The sequence below is a fragment of the Solenopsis invicta genome, chromosome 6, assembly GCF_016802725.1.
Source record: "Solenopsis invicta isolate M01_SB chromosome 6, UNIL_Sinv_3.0, whole genome shotgun sequence".
Taxonomy (NCBI): domain Eukaryota; kingdom Metazoa; phylum Arthropoda; class Insecta; order Hymenoptera; family Formicidae; genus Solenopsis; species Solenopsis invicta.
Genome location: NC_052669.1, coordinates 24090357 through 24115443, shown reverse-complemented (window position 1 = coordinate 24115443; position 25087 = coordinate 24090357). Strand labels below are relative to the sequence as shown.

The 25087-nt window shown below is 37.2% G+C and overlaps 2 protein-coding genes and 3 non-coding genes across 8 annotated transcripts in view; all 5 read right to left on the bottom strand.

Annotated features, from left to right (window-relative positions):
• The window catches only part of LOC105200543, an 83001-nt gene extending 73524 nt beyond the window's left edge, over positions 1-9477 (bottom strand). For 2 of the 3 annotated variants that reach the window (XR_005575059.1, XM_039450898.1), the window contains exon 1: positions 1423-3004. The gene's annotated coding sequence lies outside the window, so the exon portion shown is untranslated. Of the gene's footprint in view, positions 1-1422; positions 3005-8878; positions 8922-9395 lie in introns of those variants that run through there. The other variant, XM_011168165.3, reaches the window with a different exon arrangement.
• Positions 9478-9577: 100 nt separating this feature from the next.
• Positions 9578-23558, bottom strand: LOC105200573 (odorant receptor Or1). 2 transcript variants are annotated; one of them, XM_011168206.3, is made up of 7 exons: positions 19966-23551; positions 19491-19783; positions 18092-18711; positions 17916-18020; positions 17369-17527; positions 13636-16500; positions 9578-11921 (listed from the first exon to the last, which is right to left on the bottom strand). In XM_011168206.3, the coding sequence occupies exons 1-6, from the start codon at positions 20040-20042 to the stop codon at positions 16438-16440; spliced, it is 1317 nt and encodes a 438-aa protein (XP_011166508.1). In that variant the 5' UTR covers positions 20043-23551; the 3' UTR covers positions 9578-11921; positions 13636-16437. The 2 variants fall into 2 exon arrangements, with proteins under 2 accessions (XP_011166508.1, XP_039306835.1); XM_039450901.1 differs by lacking the exon at positions 17916-18020 and having other exon boundaries at positions 19966-23558.
• Trnae-cuc lies at positions 20840-20911 on the bottom strand. Its single transcript has one exon. It is a non-coding gene; the product is annotated as a tRNA-Glu (tRNA).
• On the bottom strand, positions 21379-21498 carry Trnal-caa. Its single transcript has 2 exons — positions 21461-21498; positions 21379-21423 (listed from the first exon to the last, which is right to left on the bottom strand). It is a non-coding gene; the product is annotated as a tRNA-Leu (tRNA).
• Positions 22008-22080, bottom strand: Trnav-cac. Its single transcript has one exon. It is a non-coding gene; the product is annotated as a tRNA-Val (tRNA).
• Positions 23559-25087: the final 1529 nt, after the last annotated feature.

Genomic DNA, 25087 nt, shown 5'->3' with positions numbered 1-25087 from the left:
TGCGGAGACCGTTGAGTTTTTTTCCGCCACGCTAATATCAGAATAATAGGATAATAAAGTTTAAAGACAAACGATCTATTTCGTTTGATAATCTAGAACCACAATAAAAATTATTCATGTCAAAAAAGACACGTATATATCATAATAAAATGTGCTTATAATGAGATTAATATAGTTTCATATAACATAGTCAAAATAGACCTTTTTTTTTTAATTTGCCGACAGAAATTATTTATATTTCCTTCCGAATACGTTATGAACGAAAATATAATATATCATAGCATTCTATCATTCAAGTTACGGGTAAGATTATTCATTTAAAGAGATACAGAATTCAGTGAAGATAAGCATTATAGTTATAGCGTTACAGCGAAATAAATTTGAAACGCAATTTTGAAACTTATACCAAGGTGCTGAGATTATAAGTTTCACTAATTAACGATCAAAATGTATTCCTACACAAAATTCTCAAAAATATTTACCTTAAAAATAAAATCTAAACATCAATCGAGCATCCGGAAGAGAAACTAATTATATTTACACATTCGATAAGAAAATAATTATTCATTCCAGTATATACAACGTATAAAAAAATTTTTAATCAAGACTGATATTACTGATATACTTTTTCAGATCGAATTATATGGAGTTATTACAAAATTATCATTCGTTCTCTTCTTTAATCTTTCTTCGAACTAGGAAACATTTTAGAAAGAAACATTTAAAAAAATTGAAATTACAATTATAAAAGAAAATTCTGTTTATCTGTATATCTATAATTAAAAAAGTATATTTATGCACGCGTTAAAAAAAAATATATACCATATACCACGAAAGAGCATTATGTGACGATAAAAAATATTCTTCGCACGTTTCAGCCTTGAACTGGGACATCAATCGGAATTGATGACGGTCGTTCTAAATGAACGAAGTAATATACGAAATTTCACCCACTGATATGGAATAATGAGTTCGCGATATTAAAAAATGATTGATAACGGTATTGTAATTGGCCACGATCAATCCCATGTCAATTTTTGAAAGAGCAAGTAGTACAAGTTGGTAAATCTCAATTATCGTTGACAACTTGTCATACGTAGGCTCTTGTAAACTTTAGTTATGGCAAAGCAGCCATAAAATAATGATTGAAAGAATTGGGTGAAGACAAAAAATCTCTTCGATTTATCGCGGTTTTTTTTTTTAATATCGCGACAGTTTTATTACTGCACGTAAATCGTTTGCACAACCTACAATAAATTTAATAGAATAATCGCAATAGAAAATTGTTTCTAATTTTTGTTTTTCAACAAAAAAGTAAACTGGTGTATAAAGAAGCAGCAAATAATTTTATCATTCAAATCAAATAAAACATTAATTGCCTTGAAAAAAGAAATAAAGAGAGAAAAAGACTACTTGACTAACCTGTTAAATATCAGCTAGACACGGCAGGCCATGTGATAAGTTTCATCGGTGATCGTAGACACTACAGCCAGATCAATGATCGATGATCCTCGCAGCACATGGATGCCGTCAAGAACGATAATGCGCGGAGGTGTTTTTCCACAGAATCAGCATTTTAACAATCGCGCCGCGCACATTCGCCAGTTAATCTTCAAATTTAATTCACTGTTCCCCGTCACGGATTTTATTACTATTTCGGTAATTATTAAACGTCTGACGAGTCAATTAACGATACCTCAACGCACGCGTATAATTGCAGAAACCATTTCACACCGCAAAACTTACGATATCTTCAAGTACTCGTCTCAATGTTCACGTCAAAGTTTTCAAAATTCAGAAATAAAGAATCGATCGCACCATACACTTTTCAATGGAAAAATTATCCAATTGCAATAACTTGTACGTTCTTCACTTAAAAGGAGTGTTCGATTAATTGAAGAATCAATCTCGAGTAAATCTGTAATTGATTCTTATTGAAGGCAAACCAATGTGCAGCAGGTGCCACTTGTTTTAGGGAGGCACATGATTTCTTCTTTTCTTCTTTGTTTTTATGTGTGTGTTGTAAATTTTTAGACGGATCGAGATGTATAATTTTAATTAATACGTTTGATCTTAGTAAAATTTGTAAAATCGATTCTCTTTCAAACGAAAATCTAATTGGTGCGCGTTTATGGCTTCTCACGTTTCTCGTCGGAAAGATTTAATATGGCGATCATACGTAGCCTCTCCTTTTGCTCATACATTTCTTCTCTCGCTAAAAAGAGGCGACATCGGCGATTAGGCAATACGACGGCAATCTCCAATAAAGCATCGGCTCTGTCCTCGACCTCTTCTATTTCCTTTATTTTGTCCAATGCGTCACGCAATGCCACAGCTGAACGTCAACATCTCCAGACGAACCCTCTTCGAGATTTCCTCTTCATACTCCAACGGTACCATTAGCGGCGGCATAAGAGACAATTTAAAATATTATCGTTGAGGTTTTCCGTCCTTCCGGGATCTCTCTCTCTCTCTCTCTTTCTCTCTCGATTCGCGCTCGGTCCAAAGAGCTCGTCCTTTGAGCCACGAATTTCAAGCGGTCCCCACAAATCGCAGGGGAGAGACAGCCGCCAGGGACGAAAGGGATCGTATTCCGGAGCGGCGTCGCGCGGCGGGGTGAGCAACGTGGAGAGACTACTCTACGGTAAGGTTTCGTGGTGGATCCGTGCTGCGTGGTGGTCGGGTAGTTTGTGGCTGCGAGCACACAAGTCGGAGCCTACGACACGAGCTCGGCGGCGCTTCGCCGCTCCGTCTTCGTCCTTGCGGCGAGCGCATCCTTGTCGCTCTCGCCGACGTCTCTCGCTCGCGCCGCTCCTTCCCTTCGCTCTCTTCCGCGCGGCTTCACGCGCCGCGCGCGTCGCGGAGGAGATGAAGAGGCCCTCTCCCTCGTCGCCTCTCTTGTGCTACGGCCTTCTAACTGCTATTGCACACAGTTGCCTCTTTCTCTTTCTTTCTCTCCGTGGAGTCGCGACTAGCAACGGATCGTTCCTCGACGCGCGGCGCGGCGCTGGCGCAAGGAAAAGGAAGCGCTTCCTTATTCCGGTTACGCGCCGCATCGCCTCCGAGATGAATACACGAAACCAAATGTGGCGTTAAATCGCGAAATGTTGAAGCCTTTCGTTCTGAAGAATTATATCCGAGATTCTATTCGTTGCTGCTAGTGCCAGCCGCACGAGCAAATTCGAAATCAAAGTGAAATATGCAAAGCTATATTGTTTTGAGGACACTCGAAAGGAGGTCGACTTTCGCACGGCTCGTATCACCTTGTTGACCGCGCGACTTAGCTAAGAAGTAAACACGACTGTCGTGACGATTTTCACGATCAGTGGCGTCGTCTTCACGGACGGGCACATGTTCACTAGTGCACGCAGTCGAACCCAGTTTTCATCGCGGCTCGTTAAAGACCGTCGCAATCGGATTGAATAACGAATAATAACTGACTGCGCAAAACACGATTTTACGAACGATTTGTCCGATTTGTAGAACGAAACGAAAGGAGTATTCTTGGATCCTATACCTAGAGGTATCTTCTTTCCTAAACCTTTTTATATCTAAATTAATCTAATATCAAAAGTAGCTTTTTAATCAAAAATGTCGGTCGTGCTGGTTATTGCAGAGCGACAAAGCTTGAATCTCGCTCGTTTAAAAGAGTGGCACTTGTAAAAGATTTCGCTCGCTTTATGACAAGGCATGCTTATGCGAACGTTGCTGAAATTCTGAATTATTGACAACCTCGCCGCTTTGCATAATATGCTAAATAAATGCCGACGGATCTCTCAGGACAGAAAACGCAAGCGTAAAATGCCGAAACGCGTAAAAAAAACGAAACGAACTTTAATATTTCGGAGCGGCAATATCCTGTAAGTCATCTGCCGAAATTTCTCGCGGTGTCCACGAAAAAGGAAATCCAGCGCGTTTAATAATAAAATGCGACCGCGTCGTGATTGCAAGCTAATTGCAGCCATATGTAATGAGTGTAACGAGACGATTCCGATGTATTTTAAATAATTATTTTTTATTCTCTTTGCCTTCAGTAAATAAATGCAGCTATTATAAAGGAGATTGTTGGCATGTGGGAGTAATTTTGGAAATTAATTCAAAAATAACACAAAAATAACAAAAAAATTCGTATAGCTAAGTCACATCAATTCTGTACGGTTCAGTTTTAGAGATTAAATAATTTTATTAACATTGCAACAAAAATATGGTAACAAAAAATACCAGATATTTATTATTTTTCATTAGTAAAGTTTATTATTTTATAATTTAATAAGTAAATATTATTCTTCTAATTATATTACTTATTTAAAAATTCACACATTAAACTTAGGCAATTGGCATTCTATAATACAAAAAACAGTATCATGTTACAAGCAAAAGATGAATGTATTAAGTAAATGATAATTCAACAATATTATAAAATAACATTTATTTACGGAACGTATGTTTAAATAAAAATCCATTTTCAAGGGTAAAAAAATTCTTCCAAAAATTCCAAGTTTTCTCGATTTTTTCTGGTAATAAACCCTGATGTAATAAAAGTTATAAATGTCGGGTATTTGTTCCTTTTACAATATTAATAAAATCATATCTCAATAACTGAATTAAATTGAATTGTAATGAATTTTTTGTGTTATTTTTGTATCTTAAATTTATTTCCGACAAAATATCCATACGTTATAAAATATCCTCTATAATATTAATTATTTGCATTTTTTCTTAAAAAATAAAAGGATTCTTTGAACAGCCTATATTAAATTTATCGAAAAATCTGTCGAAGGACACCCGAATCAGGCTCGCTCGAGGACGTGTCATCGCAACACGTTTACGAGATCCTCGGCGCTGCAATAAAATTTCAAAGTAATTACAACGTCCCCCTCCCTCCCCCCGATAATTTCATGGGCATTTTAGCATCTTCCTGACTCTTTCGATCGCGGCCACGCGCTTATGAATATTGACATAAAATCAAATTCCACGGGCAGCGATCCATTGGCAGGCAAGGGACGACGTAGAAGCGTCAATATTCGACGGGGTATACGATTGGATGGGCCCACCCGGCGTGCAATTAGAGGTACGGTTTTCATTCGTTTAACCGGCTATGCAGATAGCTGGTCGATGCTCTCGCTGGTAGAGAAAGCGGACACGCAAAAATCGCCTCTCGGCCACCCGGAAGGTAATTAATGGGTCATTGGCGCTCCTCCTTTTCTCGCGAATGCACTCCTGAAACAACCCCAATAAACCGTGCGAACGGTTACACCGTTCATTTTCGAGGAGTACTTATTCCCCTTTGATCCCTCAGCCGAAATTGATTCCCGCGTAGTTAGCGAGATGTGCAAAGTGTTGCGCGAATCTCGCCGCGCTGATAACGCCCGAATGCCGTGCGTGCACTCGGAATTGCTGAATTTTAAGCACGTACGAAACGCAATAATACAGTCGCCCCGCACGTGGGCCAAGGGCTGGGGGAGTACGCAAATTAAAGAAAAAGGAGAGAAACACAGAACTGGCGATATCGATCGCGACCACGCGATTTATGCTCATTGCCGCGGCTGTCTTTAGTGGGCGGGCTTTGCGAGTGAGGTAACGGTGCAAGTCCGTCGAGCGTGCCGCGGCGACGCGACGCGCGGCGTATCTTAATTTGTGGGGTTCCGCGCGAGAAATATCGGGTTCGCAAAGCACCGTTCGCGTTGCGAGTCTCCTCTAGCAGGGTGCCGTTTAGTCACGGTTGCATCGGTTGTTCCCGATCGACCGAGCTGGTGGCACGGTGGACGCGCGAAACAGACTGCGACAACTCGAAGACGCACATCGCCGCGGAAATTAAAAAGGTAGGCAACTTTTGGGGAAAAAAAAAAATTAGTAATGACAGTAATTGTAAGAAAATCATTCGAGAGCGATCGAGGCCTTGAAAAGAATCAAAACGCAGGGTTGGGTAAGTTAATATATTTTTTTAACTAAAATAATTTAACGTTAATGGCTTATAAAGTTAATTTAGTTACGTTATAAGTTACGTGAACAAAAAATTAACTGTTAAAATTTACGTTAAGATTAAAATAACTTAAATTAAAAATTAATTTTGACAAGTATTATTCATATTAAATTAGAAATTTATAAGTTTTTTTTTTAAATTAGATTAGAACAATTATAATATGGATCATCAAAGAGAAATATTTTATTCGTAAATTAAGTTTATATGAAATAACAAAGAAACATAGTTTTTTACGTATTTTTTCTTTAAGAATTTTTTTCTTTTACGTAAAAATAAATTGTTGACTTAATATAAAAAATTAATAAATTAAAGGTTGTATTTCCAACACAACTAGTTAAAATTAAAAATATTAAAAATAACTGAGTCAAGTTAAAAGTTATTAATTTTTTAACTTTACCATTCAACTTTTTTACTACCCAACCCTGTCAAAACGTTACCCGTAGAGTTTCATAAGAATTCAAGGTAATACTTTTTTCTCAAAGTTGAAAAAGTGGCACTGTCTCGCATGACTGACCGTTCAACGACCATAATGCGTTTTTCTTCGATCTTTTAATCTTCGATCTCATAACTCGCGACCAATATACACCGGCATTAACACCTGGCGCATACTTTACGAATTAATGGACATCGCGATTCATTTAAAGAGACACTTCTATGGCGCGAAGACTTACGTTCCGCGAACGCGGATGAAAAGAAGCGGAGTCCAGGGGTCGAAGGATGGCGGGAAAGAGTGCGTAGAAAAGCAGTAAGGAAACGGCCAAATGCGAGACAGCTATAAATCCCGAGTAATCTAGGAGATTTATGCACAATATAACGAGTCCACCGCAGCGTCGCAGTATTTTATTTTCCTTCCGCGTCGAGAAAGTGCAAATTCGTGTCCCACATTAAAACGCGGCGATCCTGTCCTCCTCCTCCTCCTCTTCCTCTTTCTTCTCCACCTCCGCCCGGTTATCCTTTTTCCCTTTGCTTCGCATCTCGCGATGGGAGGATGCGGTTATTTGTCACCGTCGGCAAGGCAAGGCAAGTTAGCGCGATGCGATCTACTCTCGTCGTAGGCTTTTTTTTCTTAATTTCGCCTTATCTTTTCTTCTCTTTTGTTCGCCGTCTCGTTTCCGCCCTTCGATTCCCACCTCGCGGCGGATCGTTAATTTTCAAAACATGATTGAGGAGACGAGGAACAGGACAACGGAAGGTAGGACGCGCGCGTTTACCGCCGAAAATTCATTACGTGCCGCCGGTTAATCTCATCCGCTTGTCCGCCTTCCTGTTGTATCTTCATTAAATCTCCGCGTCGCGTCGCGAGATGATATTATCGCGACTCGTTTGACGTTGCATTATATCACGTGCTAACTACCCGTGTTAGCCGCGCCGATAGTCCAATTATCGAACACCTCGTATCGCGAAAGTTCTCTTTGGATGAAGCACCGTTTCGCGAGATAATTTCGAGAATTGAGAGACGTTTGCGGAATCGCGCGTGCGAATCGTGTTCGAGCATGGGGACACGACGGAAATGCAGAGGCGAACGAAGAAGGATGTGGGGCCGCGACGGGACACATTTAAAAACAGACCGTCCATATATACCACCGGCCGTAATTCTCCGAGTAAACCACTTTAAAGGAACGCGGCAGTACGAATATCCGACGATTCAACGTCAGATTTATGTCTCAGTTAGATAAAATGTACGAGATAAGTGACAAATTGCCCGCCCGTGCGCTCATGCACGCGAAGCTTTAATTCGCGAATCCTTGCGCGGCGGTGCCGTTCTTCCGGCAGTCGTCATTAACCGTTATTAAAATTTTGACTATGACGTCGCGCTTTACAGTATCCCGTTAATGCAGTCTGTGCTTGTTGCGCGCTTGCGACACGTGTGTGCTAATTATCGCGTGAGATTAACGTGTAGAGGCGGCCCCGAGATCCTTGTGACCATGTCGATCGTTTTATTATTTTTTTCGAAGCTTACACGCATCTGTCTCTTGTATAAACGTTCTGTTGATAGGCGCGGACATGGGAAAGTACGCATGTTCCTTCCCGATATTGAAGTGACTTTAAATGATTAAACAAATCGTAAAGTGCATATACTTGTCCGATTATAATTACCGAGATGGATGCGTGCATGTGTATATCGAGCGAGGAGGCATGGACGAAATCGGAGAAAGTATAGAATAAGTATAGGGAAACTTCATCGTGAAACGATAATAAATGGTTGAAACGATAGATTCGTATCCGTGAGAAATTCTACTTCAGAACACATTTCAGGTGTCTCTCGCTTACAATTACTTCGACTTGCGAATTTCCTATAATACTTACACAACCGGCTGATATAATAATAATGATACTATAATAATGATACTAACTAAAAATTAACTAACAGATTGAAACTGATTAAACACTCGTTAAGCGATTCAAGTTAAATATTAATTTTATAATAGCAAATGTTATATTAATAGGCTTTAACAAAATTTTGCCATTTCCTAAAAACAAAGATCCATAATTTTGTATTAAAGCTTTATTTTGCTATTCAAATTATGATAAATTCAATTTACGACAATCGGAACAAAATCCCGTAAGTAGAAGGGTACCTGTATTTTTTTACTGAATTTAGCTTACCCACAAAATATTTTCTGCTATTTCTTTTTACTTACTAGTTTGTCTAATCAATTACACAAGACCCTTGAAAAAATTGAACTAATAAAGTGTTTTAATAGAGACAGTAAACTGATTACTGATTGTATCAGTTAATATAGTAATCAGTTTATTGAAACGTTTTTTCGAGGATTAATCAGCTTTAACTTATCCATTTTGAGATAATCGATCCAGATTATAAATCTATAACATTTATCTATAATATATTTTTTGCAGATCTATTATCTTAAATTTTAAAAATGCAACACTCACCAGACACAGTAGCGCAGCAGCGGAGTTGTGATACAACGTTAATCTGTAAAACACAAATACAATCAAATTATAATATGATTCTCGAAATAATTGATATTTCAAAAAATAACTCACGCATCAAACTTTTATTCTTTTTTTTAAATACTAGACAAAACAGGTGCGCACTACGGAATTTTTAAGTCTTTGTATTTTAAAAAATTTCCAAATTTTTGCAATGGTCCTCGAATTATTGCAATGCCCCGACCAATGCAGATTGTTTCTAAGAGCATTTATTTCTAAGAGCAATATATTCTCTTTATAACTGAAGCAAGTTAAAGATTTCATACTTTTTTTTTAAATACATAACATTTAGGTTGAATATAATTAGATCACACAATTTTCAAGTATTATTTATTTTTAAGTAAATACCACTTATATTCTTTGTTGATCGGAATGCATTTGTCCGCGATATCCGCGATGTGTGATAAACGATTCATAATTCAAAATGACAAGATAAATAAATAATAAAAACACTTACCCAACGGTTGCTCCGCCGTCGCCTGACGCCTCTTAGGCTTCCTCCTCCTCTGTGGTCCTGGTACAGACGCTTTTTCACACAATTGCACATTTTCTTTGTCTTTCAAACTTTTGTCAACTTTCCGACACTCACACTTTTTAACATAACCTCTACTCCCGACTATTTTGGTTTGTCTTTTTTTCTTTTACTCCAATTATTTACTCTATTTCACTATATTCACTAGAGCACTAATGAGAAGTAGATGAGTGTATGTGTGTGACGTGTATGTGTACGTGCGTGTCCGCATTGTGAGGAGCTCGGGTCCGTGGGTTCGCTAGGTCCCAAATGACCGTGCGGATCGGTCATCCCTGCGGGACGACCAAGGTTATCAGATAGCTCGGCTAACCTCTTTCCAACACACTTGTGTCCCAAACGTGATATGCATGTATTCAATCAAAACTTATTAAACTTTCGTCCAGTTGAAAGGCGAAATAGCCAAATTGCGATCGACAGTACAAAATTTGAGCAAATCTGAATGTCGATTAGCCTAAATTTCGAGCTAGACCAAAGCTATCCGACATTCTTGAAGACGACGCGCACTCGCGAGAGAAACGGCTGGATCGCGATCTGATTGAGCACGCACTAATCAACGACGTACGCGACGATTACGGCACGACACACCCGATGTCAAACAAATCGCGACGCGCACCTTGTCACGGTAAACAATGCGAGAAAATGGCGGGCCGATAACGCGAGCGACGCGTGCATCGCCAAACGGACGCGTGCGGCGACGGAAAAATTCGAGACTATCGTGCGGCCAACTTCACGCGCCACCCGTAGCGACACGCTACGCGACGATTATTGCCTTTTCGCGCATTTTCCACGCTTCGAATGAGAAACGACACACGTCCGCCGATTTCAGGGCGATTGTTTATTTTGTGCCATGACTTCGTGTGGCGATCAAACGAGCGAGCTATAATAGAATTAAAGATAGATGCTCGCGGAATGCAATGTCTGGAGGTGTGTGTACATATACCTTCGCCGACTGCTCGCGCGAGCAAACTTCGATCGGGCGAATCTCGTAAAATACACGTCTCGGCGGATTATTAATATGCACACAGCGAATTCGTGTTTTGGCATTGACGGATACCGCAACAAACGCGATCAACGACGGCTGTACTTACTGATTCAATGCGTCGCGACGCAGCCCGACGCGGAGTAGAACCGTCTCGCACCGTCTCGCGTTGATGACTGTCAATTCGGGAATGACGCAAACTTCACTATGGTGCAATGCAATAAGGCGCGAAAGACAAAATCGAATTAAAGGTCATGCATAAATATATCATGAATATATTAATAATAATATTTTAATAGTTTCTCAGATAATTTATATCAAATTTATTTTTTAATTTCTTATGGAAATCAATTTGATATATTCTCAAATATTCTGACTAAAAATTAAACTTAATGAACTCTTCACATTATTCGTGAATATCTTGTATTTGGAAATGAAAAAATATCGCGTGTAAATAATTGTGGTATTTAAAAGAAATAAAGTCTCCAAGTTTAAAATGTTAAAACTTTAGGAGCGTGTATCCTGAAAAAAAAAAGATTTATTGAAAGACAAAAATATTTAGTTAAACAAGTACAACTAAAGTATTAAGTTGATTTAATTGATTCTTGATTAAAAAATTTGAATGTTTGAAATGAATAAACTGTATCTTTTTTTGTGCAACTAAATAATTATTGAATCAACTTAATATTTAATTGATCGTGTCGGATTAAATATTTTGGTTTATTAACAAATTTTTTTCTCAGTGTAGAAGATCGATAAATTAAAAGAAAAAATTCCCTTTAAAGATTTTTTCTAAAACAAAGTAAAAACGAGCAAATCTCTGAACGACTGTCTTCTCTTAATTTATCATCCTTTATACACTTTCAAAGTTCTGACATTTAATTAGAGAATATTCTGTATAATGAAATTATATCTCATTGTCAGTATAACGATCATATGTATAATAGGAAATTACATTAATTAATTTATTTATGAAACACAACGTATCTACAAGTACCATCCTTTTCGCGCATCTAAAGGTATACCAGAAACGATCTCGAACGATTGCGTTTTCCATCGTGTTAGCGTATACACAATTTACATTACGAACGTAGTGCACGGGGAATTATGCAACGTTAGCCGGAGGATGCTACACAATGATCTACGGCAAGAAGTATTTGATACCACCGGGAGGAATGATACTTAAAGACAGGCTACAGTTAGGTAACATGTGGTGAGGCGACCATCTGTCTAGGAAGCGAACGCGGCGAGATCCGAGGAGGAACGACACATCTTACCTTGACTCGCGCTGCCCTTTCTTTGCTGTTTCTCTTGTTTGTGCGAGGCAAGATAGGTCATTTATGCGTGACTTTGTTGAAAGTGCTCACCATGCTCACAATATCGAGGTGTCTTCCCCGAGTGATTGATGAAATACCACCCGAGTGTTACGTTCGCCACGTAACGTGTCACTGCGTGACACGATCGCACGAGATCTGAAATGTAGACGAAATCCATTGAGTGAATGTCGGAGTATTAAGACTTGATCGAGCGTTCGATCGATCAAGCTTTTGAGATCATATGTCAGAGGTATACAATAAATGACATAAAGAACAGAAAATACGTATAAAGAACAGTTGAAGGAAAAGATATAAGGCATTCTTTTTATTAAATGTTTTATAATTATATTACACTGTTGCTTATTTTATTTCCTATTTCTTTTTTTTAATGACACATTTATTAGCAAATTTTAAACAATATTTAATTATTGAGGTTGCATTGACAAGATCTTTAATTTTAAAAACATATAAGAGTGATTACGATATAAATGAATAAATATTAATAGAGGGAAAGCAATTTCAAATTTGTCAAAGTTACCTTCAAAATATTCTATACTTGCTATGTGTTATTTATAATAATTTTATTCAACATTACTGTATCCATTTATACTATACAAATCTCTAAAATTGATATCAATACTTGAGCCCTAATGTATTAGAATCAATATTTGATTTAATTTATGACGCTAAATCAGAGCACCATATGCGCTCTGTAATTCAAAGTTAATGTCAGATGTGAAACAGCTCCTTACTTTCGAATCATGTGTTCTGCTTCATTTATCGACGTCATTTATCGACGTTAACTAATCATTAAATTAATATCTATATATTTTGTAATTGTTGCATTGACTTGCTGATAAATAATGAAGAGAATGAGTTGCATTTTCGCGCCGTCGATTTACATTTTAATTGCACACGGTGGCACAAAAATGTTAAGCAGAATTATTTATATTGATCATACTGAATGGGCAATGTCTCAAACAACTTAGCTAACGCTCGCGTCAATATATCAACGTCATCGTTCAAGTTAATTGGCCAATGTTGTAAAGGCTTGCACTTCTCGTGTTTTTGCAGAATTAAACCTCGCGCAGATGCATCGAATTCCAACATTTATATATGGGCGAACCAACTATGCATACACAATGCTATTGTATTTCGAGAAACTTTTTAAGAAATATACGATGTTTCAGAGAATCTTAACAATAAAATTAATCCTTAAGATACATTTGAAAAAGTGTACCTTCTCGATCATGCATAACTCGCGTCCAACTACTTTTTTTCATATTTAAAGTGATTTTAAAAAATCTCTAAAAATTCATTAACATACTTTCAAATCTCTAAAACAAATGCCTGTATTTCATTTTAGAAAGAAATGCAATTTAATATAATTTAATTACCTTTGAAATTTTTCAAGGAACTTCTACGTATAAAAATCAGTTGGACACGTTACCAATGAATCATAACTTGAGATTTAAATTATCCAGATACAAAAATAAGGGCAATTTTGTTATATTTTGTACTCTCAATGTTCATATAAATATTGTAACGATATGTTTTTTCAATCTCTAATTTACTTAAAAAAGATAATTGCAAATAACAAAAAAATATTGATAAAGTCTTCTTTATGACATACTGTTTTACATAAAGAATTAATTGCAAAGAATGTGTTATTAATTTAAATAGATATTCTTGTAAGCGTGCAGCCATGATAATACTACGTTATACTATGTATACCGGCTTCTTACAAAGGTTGAGAAAAAAATTCAATTAGCATCAATTATGCGATACCAAAAGATAGTCGCGCCGGACGGAGAGCTATATATAATCACATGATGCACCATGCACATGAAAAAGATGTTGCAACAAATACCTGTAAAACGTTAGCAAATCTGTACACTGATTGGCTCCTGATCCCAAGAACGTGTCGTGCATCACGGCCAGTTTTTCTTCGGGGCACGAGTCTCTCTCTCTCTCTGTCTGTCTCTCTCTTTCCGATGCATTTATAATAATCGCCCCGCGTATTCTGTGATATTATCCACGGACCATCTCCTTGTTGGAGCTACGAACTCGCGAGAGCTCTCGCGAGAACTCCGCCCGGTCTGAAACAGATGATAATCAGTCTCGCTAATTGCCCTCATCGGAATCGCCGGGAGCTATACCGCACTTAATTTGCCATTTACTGCCGCCAGGCGATATTGATGAGCGTGATAAAGGAGGGCTGGTTTTCCGTGCGTGTGCCTTGATTTTTAGCAATATATTGCCGCTACCGCATCAGCGATAATGCAATAAATAGCAATAGCTCGGAGATGAGTTCATGAGATCAAGACAGAAACGAATGTAAAAAAATGTCGGAAACAAGTGTGCGGTAGTTAGCCACCGATTCGGAAAATTGCACGCGATTAGAATACTTATTGTTAGTTTCAACGTTTGATTTCAGTAAAGCAAAGCAATCGAATGTCTTTCTTGAGACTCTAGTCCGTTCAATAATTTTAAAAAATTATGTACCATTTTAAATATACATTTTTAAATAAATGCGTGATACTCTGGGAGATTAAACAACAATCTTGGATCGTAAGTTAAGGTCGTAGAGATGGAAACTGGATTTTCGGGATCTCGCCAGTCTCGCGCTTCGAGATCGTCATGCTGATCTTTCCGTCCGATACTGTCCGCGTGCGCCTTATTTGCAAGCCGAGAATGAAACGGTTGTATCTTCGGCGATCTCTGCACGATTTCCTCGAGTTATCAACACCGGTATTTATCGACGAGTCATAGGAACGACACCGCGCGATCGGCTACCACGAATACTTAATTAAACGCATCACAATCGACGATTAATTACACGCTCGCACCGAGTGGATTTAATTAAGTTAATTAAGAAACTAATATCGCGGCGAACATACGTCAACAATCTCGTACGTGCAATTATGCCGGAATCTTTTAGTCCGGCGAACTATCCGATCGCCGCCGTTTATTAATACTTTATGACGCGCACGCTTGCGAGGCATTAGATTGATGGATGATTGAAAATATAAGATCCACTTTGGGAAAATGCAGCGAGATAAATTGATTAACGGGACTGTGATGGAAAAGCTAGTATCATTTCCGATTTTTTTCTCCGCAATCGACCGCGAGGCCAATAAACACAGTATGAATTATGCAAAACCCACGTGTTTGATTGCAAAAATCTTAAAAGCTGTAACTTCATCGCGATTTATCAAGTGTCCAAGAAAAAAGTAAGAGACGCTTATTAGATCGACAAGATATGTAGCATTGTATTTATACGTGTTCTTTTCGTTATGAGACACTTGGGCTGAACCAGAGTCACCATTTGCTCGTTCAATAATCATTTCTTACAGAAAACAAAGATAAGGGGCAAGTACAGATATGTATCGTGAAAAAATATCTTCAATAACACTTGATTTATCGATAATCTGCGAGATAATCAGATCACATAAAAAATTCTCGGGATCTCTTCCTTACTATGCGTCTATTTATGAGCGTGGGGTACACCTGGCGCTCGATCTGCACCCCGAATTGTACCGTACGGTATCTTGATCGCGATCAATCTGATACTTCACGCCGATGCGCGCGGCAGCCGGCGGCAGTTACGATTGCAATTGGTTGGCCAGGTCGTCGCCGTTGCAGCCTCGTTGCACCGGACCGAGAATAGAAATCCTGTTTTCGGCGTATCCATAATCGTAAAAGCCGTTGCCAACCTGTTCCTCGGGCACGCTCTTACGATGATTCTAGCACTGGCCAGAGCCAGCGGATCAAGTTATCCCTGTGATTCCGTGTAATCGACATCCACCGATTCGTTCTGACAATAAATTACCGCTCCTCCGTGACTTATCTCAGTATCGTTTTATTATATATTTAGGAATTACCATAATCTGCCTCGTTAGTGATATTACTTTGATAAGCCGTCGGCTAATCGACCATCGTAATCAGCTACGAAGCTGTTATTGTTTGTGTTTATTTAGCTTATTTTCAGTTTGGACAGAGTTCTTAGTCTTAAGAAATACTTTAATACAATTCTAATTAAATTATTATATAATATAATTACACGGAAAGAACAATTTTGCTAAAAAAAATATATATAAAAATTTAGCTGAATACAGACCTAAAAATAATTTTGTTAAATCATCAAAAAAATTATGTAAGATGCTTAAACTAGTTGCTGGAATGTCAAAATTCTTTGCTCATCATGCTTGAACTTTCTTTATATTTAAATGGTCCAATAAAATTATTTTAAGATCTTTGTCTGATTAAATTTTTAAGTACAGCAAAACCGTTCTTTCTGAGTGTAAAATAAAAAGAAACACCAAGTTTTGCCCAAATTTTATTTTTTGCTTGAAAAATGAGCAGACTATCTCTAAGTGGTTGACGTCCCTCTTTTCCCATCTTCAATTTTTATAATTACTTTTACTTACATTATGCCTCCATGCAATAGCTTACTTCTTCTTTATTTCCAACAACTTTATTCAACAACATACTCAATACACTTTATGCAAACCTCATTGCGATAATGGTACGCATTTTGTTCTGGATCGTTGACGCACATATTATAGTCGGTTTTCAACCGCATTATCATCCAATCTCCAATATATTTCGTAACAAAATACTTTACCACAGACGTTGTTCTACAATAACTAGAGCTGAAGAGTTACTGGATTCACTGATCTCTTAAGTTCATGGTGCTCAACAGAGTGAAGAAGGAGTACGCACATTTCACGATCTGCAAAAAAAACCCACAATCGATCAATAAACCATCAATCGATCTTCCAATAAATCACGAGTAATAAATGACGTGATTCGTAAGTGCGCCGATAAGAATCTTTGTTATGAAAACTTTAACCAAATAATTTGTGCAACAATTAATTAAGACACCTAGTTTCCAAATAATTTAAATAACGCGTCAGGATGTAATTCAACTCACTTCATACACGAGATATGCATGAGAAAATCTTTGAATACACGAACCAATGCTTGAGACGAATCGGTGCTTAAAGCTTCGTACTTTGACGGTGTCTCTAGGCATTCTGTTGCATCAGACAATCGCGCGACCATCGATTTAATACGCGGTTGTTCGCGAAGGATGGGCGGAGAGCACGATTCGCCTCTCTGCACGTGAGATGCGTTTTGCTCTTCGTGTTTTCTCTGAACTCTTATGGAGAATATATTCACATCCGGCGTTCTAATCTTTTCGACGTGCTTATGACTATCGCCGTCAGCTCACTGCGGATAGAAAGAAGCGGAATCGGCACGCGCGCGAAATAGCAAAAAAAAAACATTGTGTACGATAATGCGTCAATATGAAAATTATTAACTTTCCAATGAAACATGACTCATTTATAACTCATATGAAACATATTTTGTGCCAGCGAGTTCGTTGGATCTCGCTGGAAAGTTCGCGGGATCGTGCTTAGGTCTCAATAAATTCAATCTTAACTTGCCGAGAGCCTGTCCGATGACTTTAATTTCGTTTAATTTTACCATCTCACTAGATATTTTTCCACCGCGAGTTTATCAAAATTATTACGCAGTGATCCTAACCGGTTCGAGGATACGGTAGGTTGTCGTTGTATTTTTGAAAATGCACTCACCGTGATAAACGTCTCCATGGATAAGCTGAAGAACGCACCTGCTTTCAGGCTTATCGTTCTTTTTGAAAATATTAGGGTCAGAATCAGCAGACGACCACTCTTGGCGGAAAGCTCGTCATTCCAATGTGACAACCATTGGCTTGTCATCAACAATGCGCTCTGTAAAATCATAAATCCAGCATGATGTGAAAGTTCACCTTAATTATACGTATTATAAATCTAAGTTAATTAGATATTGCGTTAATTACAAGTTATAATTTATTTAAAAAATTGCAAGTTTAAAATGTAACTTTTGCCGACTTTTGAATTTTTCGTAATAAGTTAATTAAATAAACTACTTTATTAATACCAATAAAAATAAGAGTATCTCATGTAATGCTTTTATCTTTAATATCATATCGAAGTTTTAACATTGCATTAATAGATGTTTAAAAAATTGTGTCACATAAATTCAAGTAAAAAAGATTACTAACATAAAAAAAGATTGCTAATGAAAAAGTGGTACAGAGTAAATGTTAACGAATGTTGCTGCTGAGGATAATCGCACCTGGTGTATCACTTCGTTTCCTACCAAACAGAAAAAAAAGAGCTGTGAAAAGGCCGTCACCATGTATACCGTAGTCTTGAAGGGATTGGAGCTCTGGCCTATGACCTGTTTGAAACAAAGCGAGACTCTGATCACGATCTAACCGTAACTTAACACTTTGACTTATCACGACTCACCAAGGTGAATTGGAAGCAGGTTAGGCAAATCATCGAGGTGCTCGAGAACATCTGAACGAACAAGCAGGAGCTGAAGATCTCGTTGAAGTCGTCTACTATGGCGAGCAGACGTTGATGATTGCGGATGGATCGTCCGAACCGTTCGTCGAAGCCGCCGCGGCAAATTGCGTCCGAATCGTAATTATCCTTTCCGCAGCTGGCCTCGATCGTAGAATATACTTCAAAACAAGCGTTTTTAACAATGGTGCCTAAACTGTCTCGCTTACCGATGCCATTTGACATCGCATGGTGCTGGCCGTTGCCACAGCTCTTAAAATGCACGTTCAAGATCGCGAACTGCACGAGAAACATACTGCATAGATTGATAACAAAGGATTCCATCCCGACGATAGACGTCATGGCGATGAAGACGCAGTAGACCTCAAAGGAGTAGCTGATCCCATGCCCCGGATACACGGTCGTGTTGAACGGATATCGCGCCTTGATCGGAAGCTGTCCCTTTTCCAATGGCACAAGAAACAGTATACCAATCCCGAGGCAGACGCCCATGACGGAAAACGCGTAGAAGATCATGCGGCAAAACAGCAAATATTTGTCCAGGATTTTCTTTTCGTTGCCAACTGATTAAGTAAATTAAAATTAATTCGTAATTATAATCATAAATATCGGTCGATCATAATCGCGTTTAGTTAGTTACAAGCAGATGCATGAAAAGCTTTGGACTGGGAAATAATGATTTGAGTACAATCGTTTTCACAGTCAATGTCGGTGTTATGTACTTAGCGTCTTACGACGACGCGATATTAGAATTAGTGAAACTTGATATGCGATTTCAAAGAAACATCACGTGTCGCGGATGCATGTATCAGGCGTGATTATGCAAACTGTCGAGTAATTCTGCATGAATGAATCACGCAGATCCTTATTCGCGTGTCAAGGGGAGATACGTCGCGAGAAGGTCTGGCAGAGACCGGCGGGAAAAATTTCTTGAGTGGTCCTGAATTAACGGAGAAGTCGATGAGCTACGATGGCCCTTTCGTAGTGTCCCTTACGACGTGCGGATCTCATTAAAACATAAAATTACGCGCCGTCCTGTCATCGTGTTTGCTTCACAGAGGGTATACAATTAATATTCATCTGACTTGACACATAAAGCCATTTACGTGATATTTCACTCTTCCACACAGATTACAACAATTCAATATTCAATTAAGAACAGCTGCAAATATATCGTAGACATCGCTGGATAAATTTAGAAAAGATATCGCCGATAAATTTATGCAACACACAAGATGGATGACTGGAATATTTTGTTTAAAATTGCTCGACAGTTCCTGAATCCTTCTGCCACATCGATCTCACACATTTAAATATTGATTACACTGATAATTCTACTCACTGGGAAACTTGCAGAGTTGATTGTAGCTGTCGATGCTCTTGTGGAGTAATTGTATTATCCGGTCAGAGCGAGTTTGGAAGATCATTAGCTTAAAAACCACAACGATGAGCCCGGTGAACATGCAGCCGTTGTCCGTGACACTCGACAGATCGTCAAGACTCGAACAAACGTCAGCGAATATAGTTGCCGAGAAGGCAATTATGCTTATTAGGACAAATTTGTTGTACACATAGTATAAGCCTCTTAAGAATATGGACACATTCGAATCGAATTTGTACCATAATCCAATATACCTGTGTGAAATCGTTACAAAAAATTATAATTGAAAAAATTCGAAATCGGCTTAGAAATCACGCAAACAGCGCGCAGATACAAATACATAAGATGTAACGAGACAAAATACGATCTTCTGAGACAGTGATAAATGTTTAGTCCATTCACGCCCACGCGTGATAAAATCTACAGCAGTTCTCACTTTAAATAGGTGAGGTGCAGAACGCTCAACTTCCGGAACTGTTCCAAACTGCTGCCAGTCGTCGTTTTTCGTGCCATCCCTGCCACTTCGTTCCGTGACCACGGCGACGGTAAAGGACACACTGTGTATGGGAAGTCACCTGTATCGCGTGGGTGCGATTCCTCGAGCGACGTATTGTATCAAAGTACTCATTATCGAGGGTCGTTTGAATCCATTTTCCCTCTTGCTGTTAGAGAAAATTGCTGCATAATAAATTGAGGATAGATTGTACTGCCGTCTTTTTTTTCTCAAATTATAGACACACTCGCTCTCTGCGGCGTCTTCTACCTCGCCGACAATTTAAGAAAATGGCGATAATTGTAATGCCGCTGCAATCCCGCGATTCGTTTCATACCTAAAGCGCCTGATACCTTACCACGATGTAAGAGGCCAATACAAAATAATTTATCAAGCAGTACATTCACAACAAGCGGTATTCTAAAACGTTCTGTCACTTTTCACTTATCGAAATAGTCGACTCGACTATTTCGATAAGTGAGACTGAAAATTTAACAAGGTGTGTTTTGCTGTAAGCGAGTCGATTACTGCAGTATTGTAAGTTGTTTCACGATGGTATAACGACACCATGATTTATCGTCGATGCTAAAACAAAAAAGAATTGTTGAGCAATTTTTACAATTAAACATTTAAATATTATTAAAACTTGGATATATCAAGGTAATTGCATTCATCTTTTTAAGCATTTTAAATTGCTCTTATACATTTGCTTTTATTTAATTATAATTTGCTGTTATATAATTGCAAAATTGAATTAGAATTAAAAAATAATTAGCAATACGTAATTAAAATAAAAAATTGTATCTAAAAAAAAAAATTCCGGTACCGGGAATCGAACCCGAGCCTCCTGGGTGAGAGCCAGGTATCCTAGCCACTAGACCATACCGGATCACGTTCAGAGAAGGTCTCTTTTAGCTACTAAGGGAATTAAAGATTGCGCATCAATTGCAATAAATTTATATATCATCAATATTTTTACATATTACTTACATTTTTAAATACAGTATCATTAGCTAATTACAATAGCATCTCATAGCAATCTTATAAAAATTCTCTTGAAAAACTTTCTATAAATGGAAAATTATTTTTATATTTTGTATTCAACGTAAAAGTAACATTATCAACAATTATAATAATAACTATTATACAGCATACAATCACAAACTTAGCAAATAGTAAAAACATGTTTTTTAAAGGATAAAAAAAATATTGTTGATACCGAGATTCGAACCGAGGAAATTCGGATGACGCACATTTTCAAGTAAATTCGATGTTCCGACCTTTATATTTTTTAATTACCAAGATGAAAAATAAAAATAAATAATTGCAAAAGTTATAATAATAGACAAAAGAATTTGTCAGAAGTGGGATTCGAACCCACGCCCTCAGAGAGGACCAGAAAGCCCAGAACTCGGATTTAAACCGAGAAGGTGTGAACCTTGAGTCTGGCGCCTTAGACCGCTCGGCCATCCTGACAACTGACGACGACTCTCTTAAAAAGGTAGATACGTTGCACACACTAAAATGCACATGTTAAAACTGTTTAAATCAGAGCATGTATAAATAAATATCACCAGATCATTAACAAAATGTGTACACAAATAAATTATATTTATCGTAAATTTCATAAAATATTTCATTCATTTGCAAAATACGTACGAGATCGAAGATTGTATTGCATAAAATTTGTAATAAAGTTGAAAATAATTTAACTAATTATTTTCCATTATATTGTTTATTTAAGATATTTTTGAACAAAAAAATGTCAAAATTGTAAAATTTATTAACAATAGACAAAAGAATATATCGAACGTGATGATTCGATCTCTAAATTATGCAATTTACAAATTTTATGAAACATAAATTCGATTGAATAAATATATTATAATAAAAATCGATTTAAATTTATGTAATTATAAATTTAAAAATGTATAAATTTTTATATTTAAAAAATTAAATACTTGACAATAAGAAAAAAAAAGATCTGTTTCCGCCCGGGATCGAACCGGGGACCTTGTGCGTGTGAAGCACACGTGATAACCACTACACTACGGAAACTTACGAGAGACGATTCTTCTGATATTCAACATATACCTCCCACAAGCTTATCAATAACATGAAATTTTATCAATATTTTTATTATTTTTTAAATAAAATATTATAACAAATATGTTGCATCAGAACTTTTATATACGAAATAGTCTACAATTCTTAAATAATTTAAGTACTTTCCTCCTATATCATAAGAATATATTGTGTTAATCACTAAATATATTATTAATATATTTATTATATTAATTATTATATTAAACTCTTTATATTCGATAGCTAATTCCAAGTTAACAACTTTTTTTCTTAGTGTATAATAGAATTTATTAAATTAATAGATATATAAAAACTGATAAATAAGATAAATAAATTTGAGCATTTAATAGAGCAATTAATTTATAGCATAGCATAAGAAGTAGCTAACTTAGAAGAACATGATAACAGCAATTTAAAAAAAAATGCAGCGCCGTTATGTCTGTAAATAAATCCGTGGGATTCAAGGCGAGGGAGACATACCGCACCGGAGATATTTCGATATCCTTTGAATTGTAAATTTTGCATGACATTAAATCGGGATTGTTCACTGCCGCTCTGGCGGGTCTGAGGAATTTATACGGCATTTCTCTCCAGATTTTCGTCACGGAACAGGGATTTACAGTTCCATCCAACCAATGATATCGCGCTACAACAGCGATTAAATCGTGAATTACATCTCTTGGACATTGCATGATACCGTTTCATCTGCAAGCATGCATGTCATGATTGCAGCTGCAACCTTCGTTCATCGACGGTGGTTAATATGTAACCAACCTAAATCTGCAGTAAGCATGAACAAAAGCAAAAATTAACAAAAATTTGTAACAATACATTCGAATGTTTATATTTTAAAATATGTCCTTATAAACTTTTCGTCGACAAAGTCGTTCAATGTTTTATGCATCAACTTTTTACTTTATGCATCAACTTTTTACTTTGTTATGTTTTTATGCATCAACTTTTTACTTTGTTAACAAAGTGTTGAAATAACAAGTAATGCAGGCACTCGAACGAACGAAAGATGCATTAAACCAAAAATACATTTCTCACGAATCTCGTTGCGAATCAGCGGATTCGTGCACGTGTAAAAAGCGTCGCATGGGATGCTAATTTCTCCTCTTATACCGAAATTTTGCTCCAGGTGCAACGACTATCCGGTCGCCCAGTTTTCTCGAAACTCATTTAATGCGCTTCTTCTGCGAAGCATCTTCCCCACGGCTGATTTTGGTTAAATGAGAAAGAAAGGACCTGCTGCCTATTTAAAAATCTCAAGAATGAACAATAAAGATAACATTAATAAAGAAAAATAAATTGACGTGTCAAATTATAGATTCTAAATTGCATTCAAAATTCGACAATTGCTGAGAATTCGTATCTTTAGAATATTCAATGTATATATTTTAAACATTAAAAAATCATAAACTCTAGATTAAAGTGTCCAATAATCACTGAAAAAATCGTATATCTTCGATATATATTTATATTTTAAATATTTCTCCGTTTTGTAATATATTTCCACAATTGATATACATATATATGTATGTTATTGACCTAAAAACAAAATTTATAGAAAAACTGAAATATTTAGTCCGATACGTTCAACTAAATTGAATTGATTTAGTTAATTCTTGATTAACAATTTTTTATGATTGAAAATAAACTATTCCTTTAGGATAATAAAATAAATAAACTATCCCTTTTTTGTGTAAGATATTTGTTATGCAAAATAATTGTTGAATCAACCCAATGTTTAGTTGAACGTATCAGATTAAATATTTTAATTTTTCAACAAATTTTTTTTCTGAGGCAAACATAAGAAATGCACTTTGTGACTTCGTATCGATATAATTTAATTAACGAAACAACTGGTCGCACGATCGTTGAATTACAATTTTATCGCAGGATCAGGGCTTCGCGAGCGCAGCAGAAAAAAAAGCCGAAGAAAGTTATAAGCATACAAAATCAATGAGTAACTTGATAAAAATATCAGGATTATGGTACACGTCTTTATTTATTAAATACGAAAGAATTCGGCCTATTTGCTTCTTTGGAAACTCGGATAAGAACGACGCGGAAGGGAAACAGGTCGCACTTTGCAAGTCGTTATCTGCTCGTGCGAAGAAATCGGTCGCGGTGCATCGAAACTCGCTATTGTTCGGTGCTGCAGTGTCTCCGATTTCCCCGAAATGAATCGTCTTGTAGTATTCGAGCATGGTAACGGTGCCAGGGCGCTATGACTGGTCGCGGACCAATGTCAATGCGCAATCGTTAAGTACCAAACTCTGCGTCACCGAGAGATTACGCGCGCCTTCAGGATACAACTACCAATTCGTGGGTATCATACCGTGAAATGCACACACCTCTAGCCACTTAGCAGGAGAATTTGGGACGACGATGCTCGTACCGATAACACGCAACACAAGCATTTGCACACGCTCGCTCGAATGCGGTGGTGCTCGTTACCCTTGGTGGTTATTGATGATGCGGAGGTCCATTTATATTCCCATTTATTCGGTCTCGCCGCTTCGATTCCGATAACACCTTGATAGTAAAACGCTTTATAATATCACTAATAGGTACAACGCGTGCCCGAAACTTACCAGACGTTTGCTCGGTCACGGATTTCGTGACAAATTTTGACGTTTCTTCAACAAAAGTGTAATAAGAGATTATTATTTATTATAATTTTCATCGACGTTGAAGCAATGATTATTTCTATCACATTGCTATGTCCCATATTTATGAGTAAAAGAACATTCGGTCAGTTTCGTATACAACTATACCAAAAGGTCATGTGATAGAATTTATTCCGGTTTAGAAAGTTAAACGTATAAATTTATTTCATCCTCACATGTAGGCAGCATTCCAATCTATGAGTCTTTTTTTAAATATTAATTTATAAAAGCCAACTTTCAAGCCAATATATAAAAAAAAAACATATTTGGTAACGAATTCTTGCTTATAAGTCATCAACGTGTCC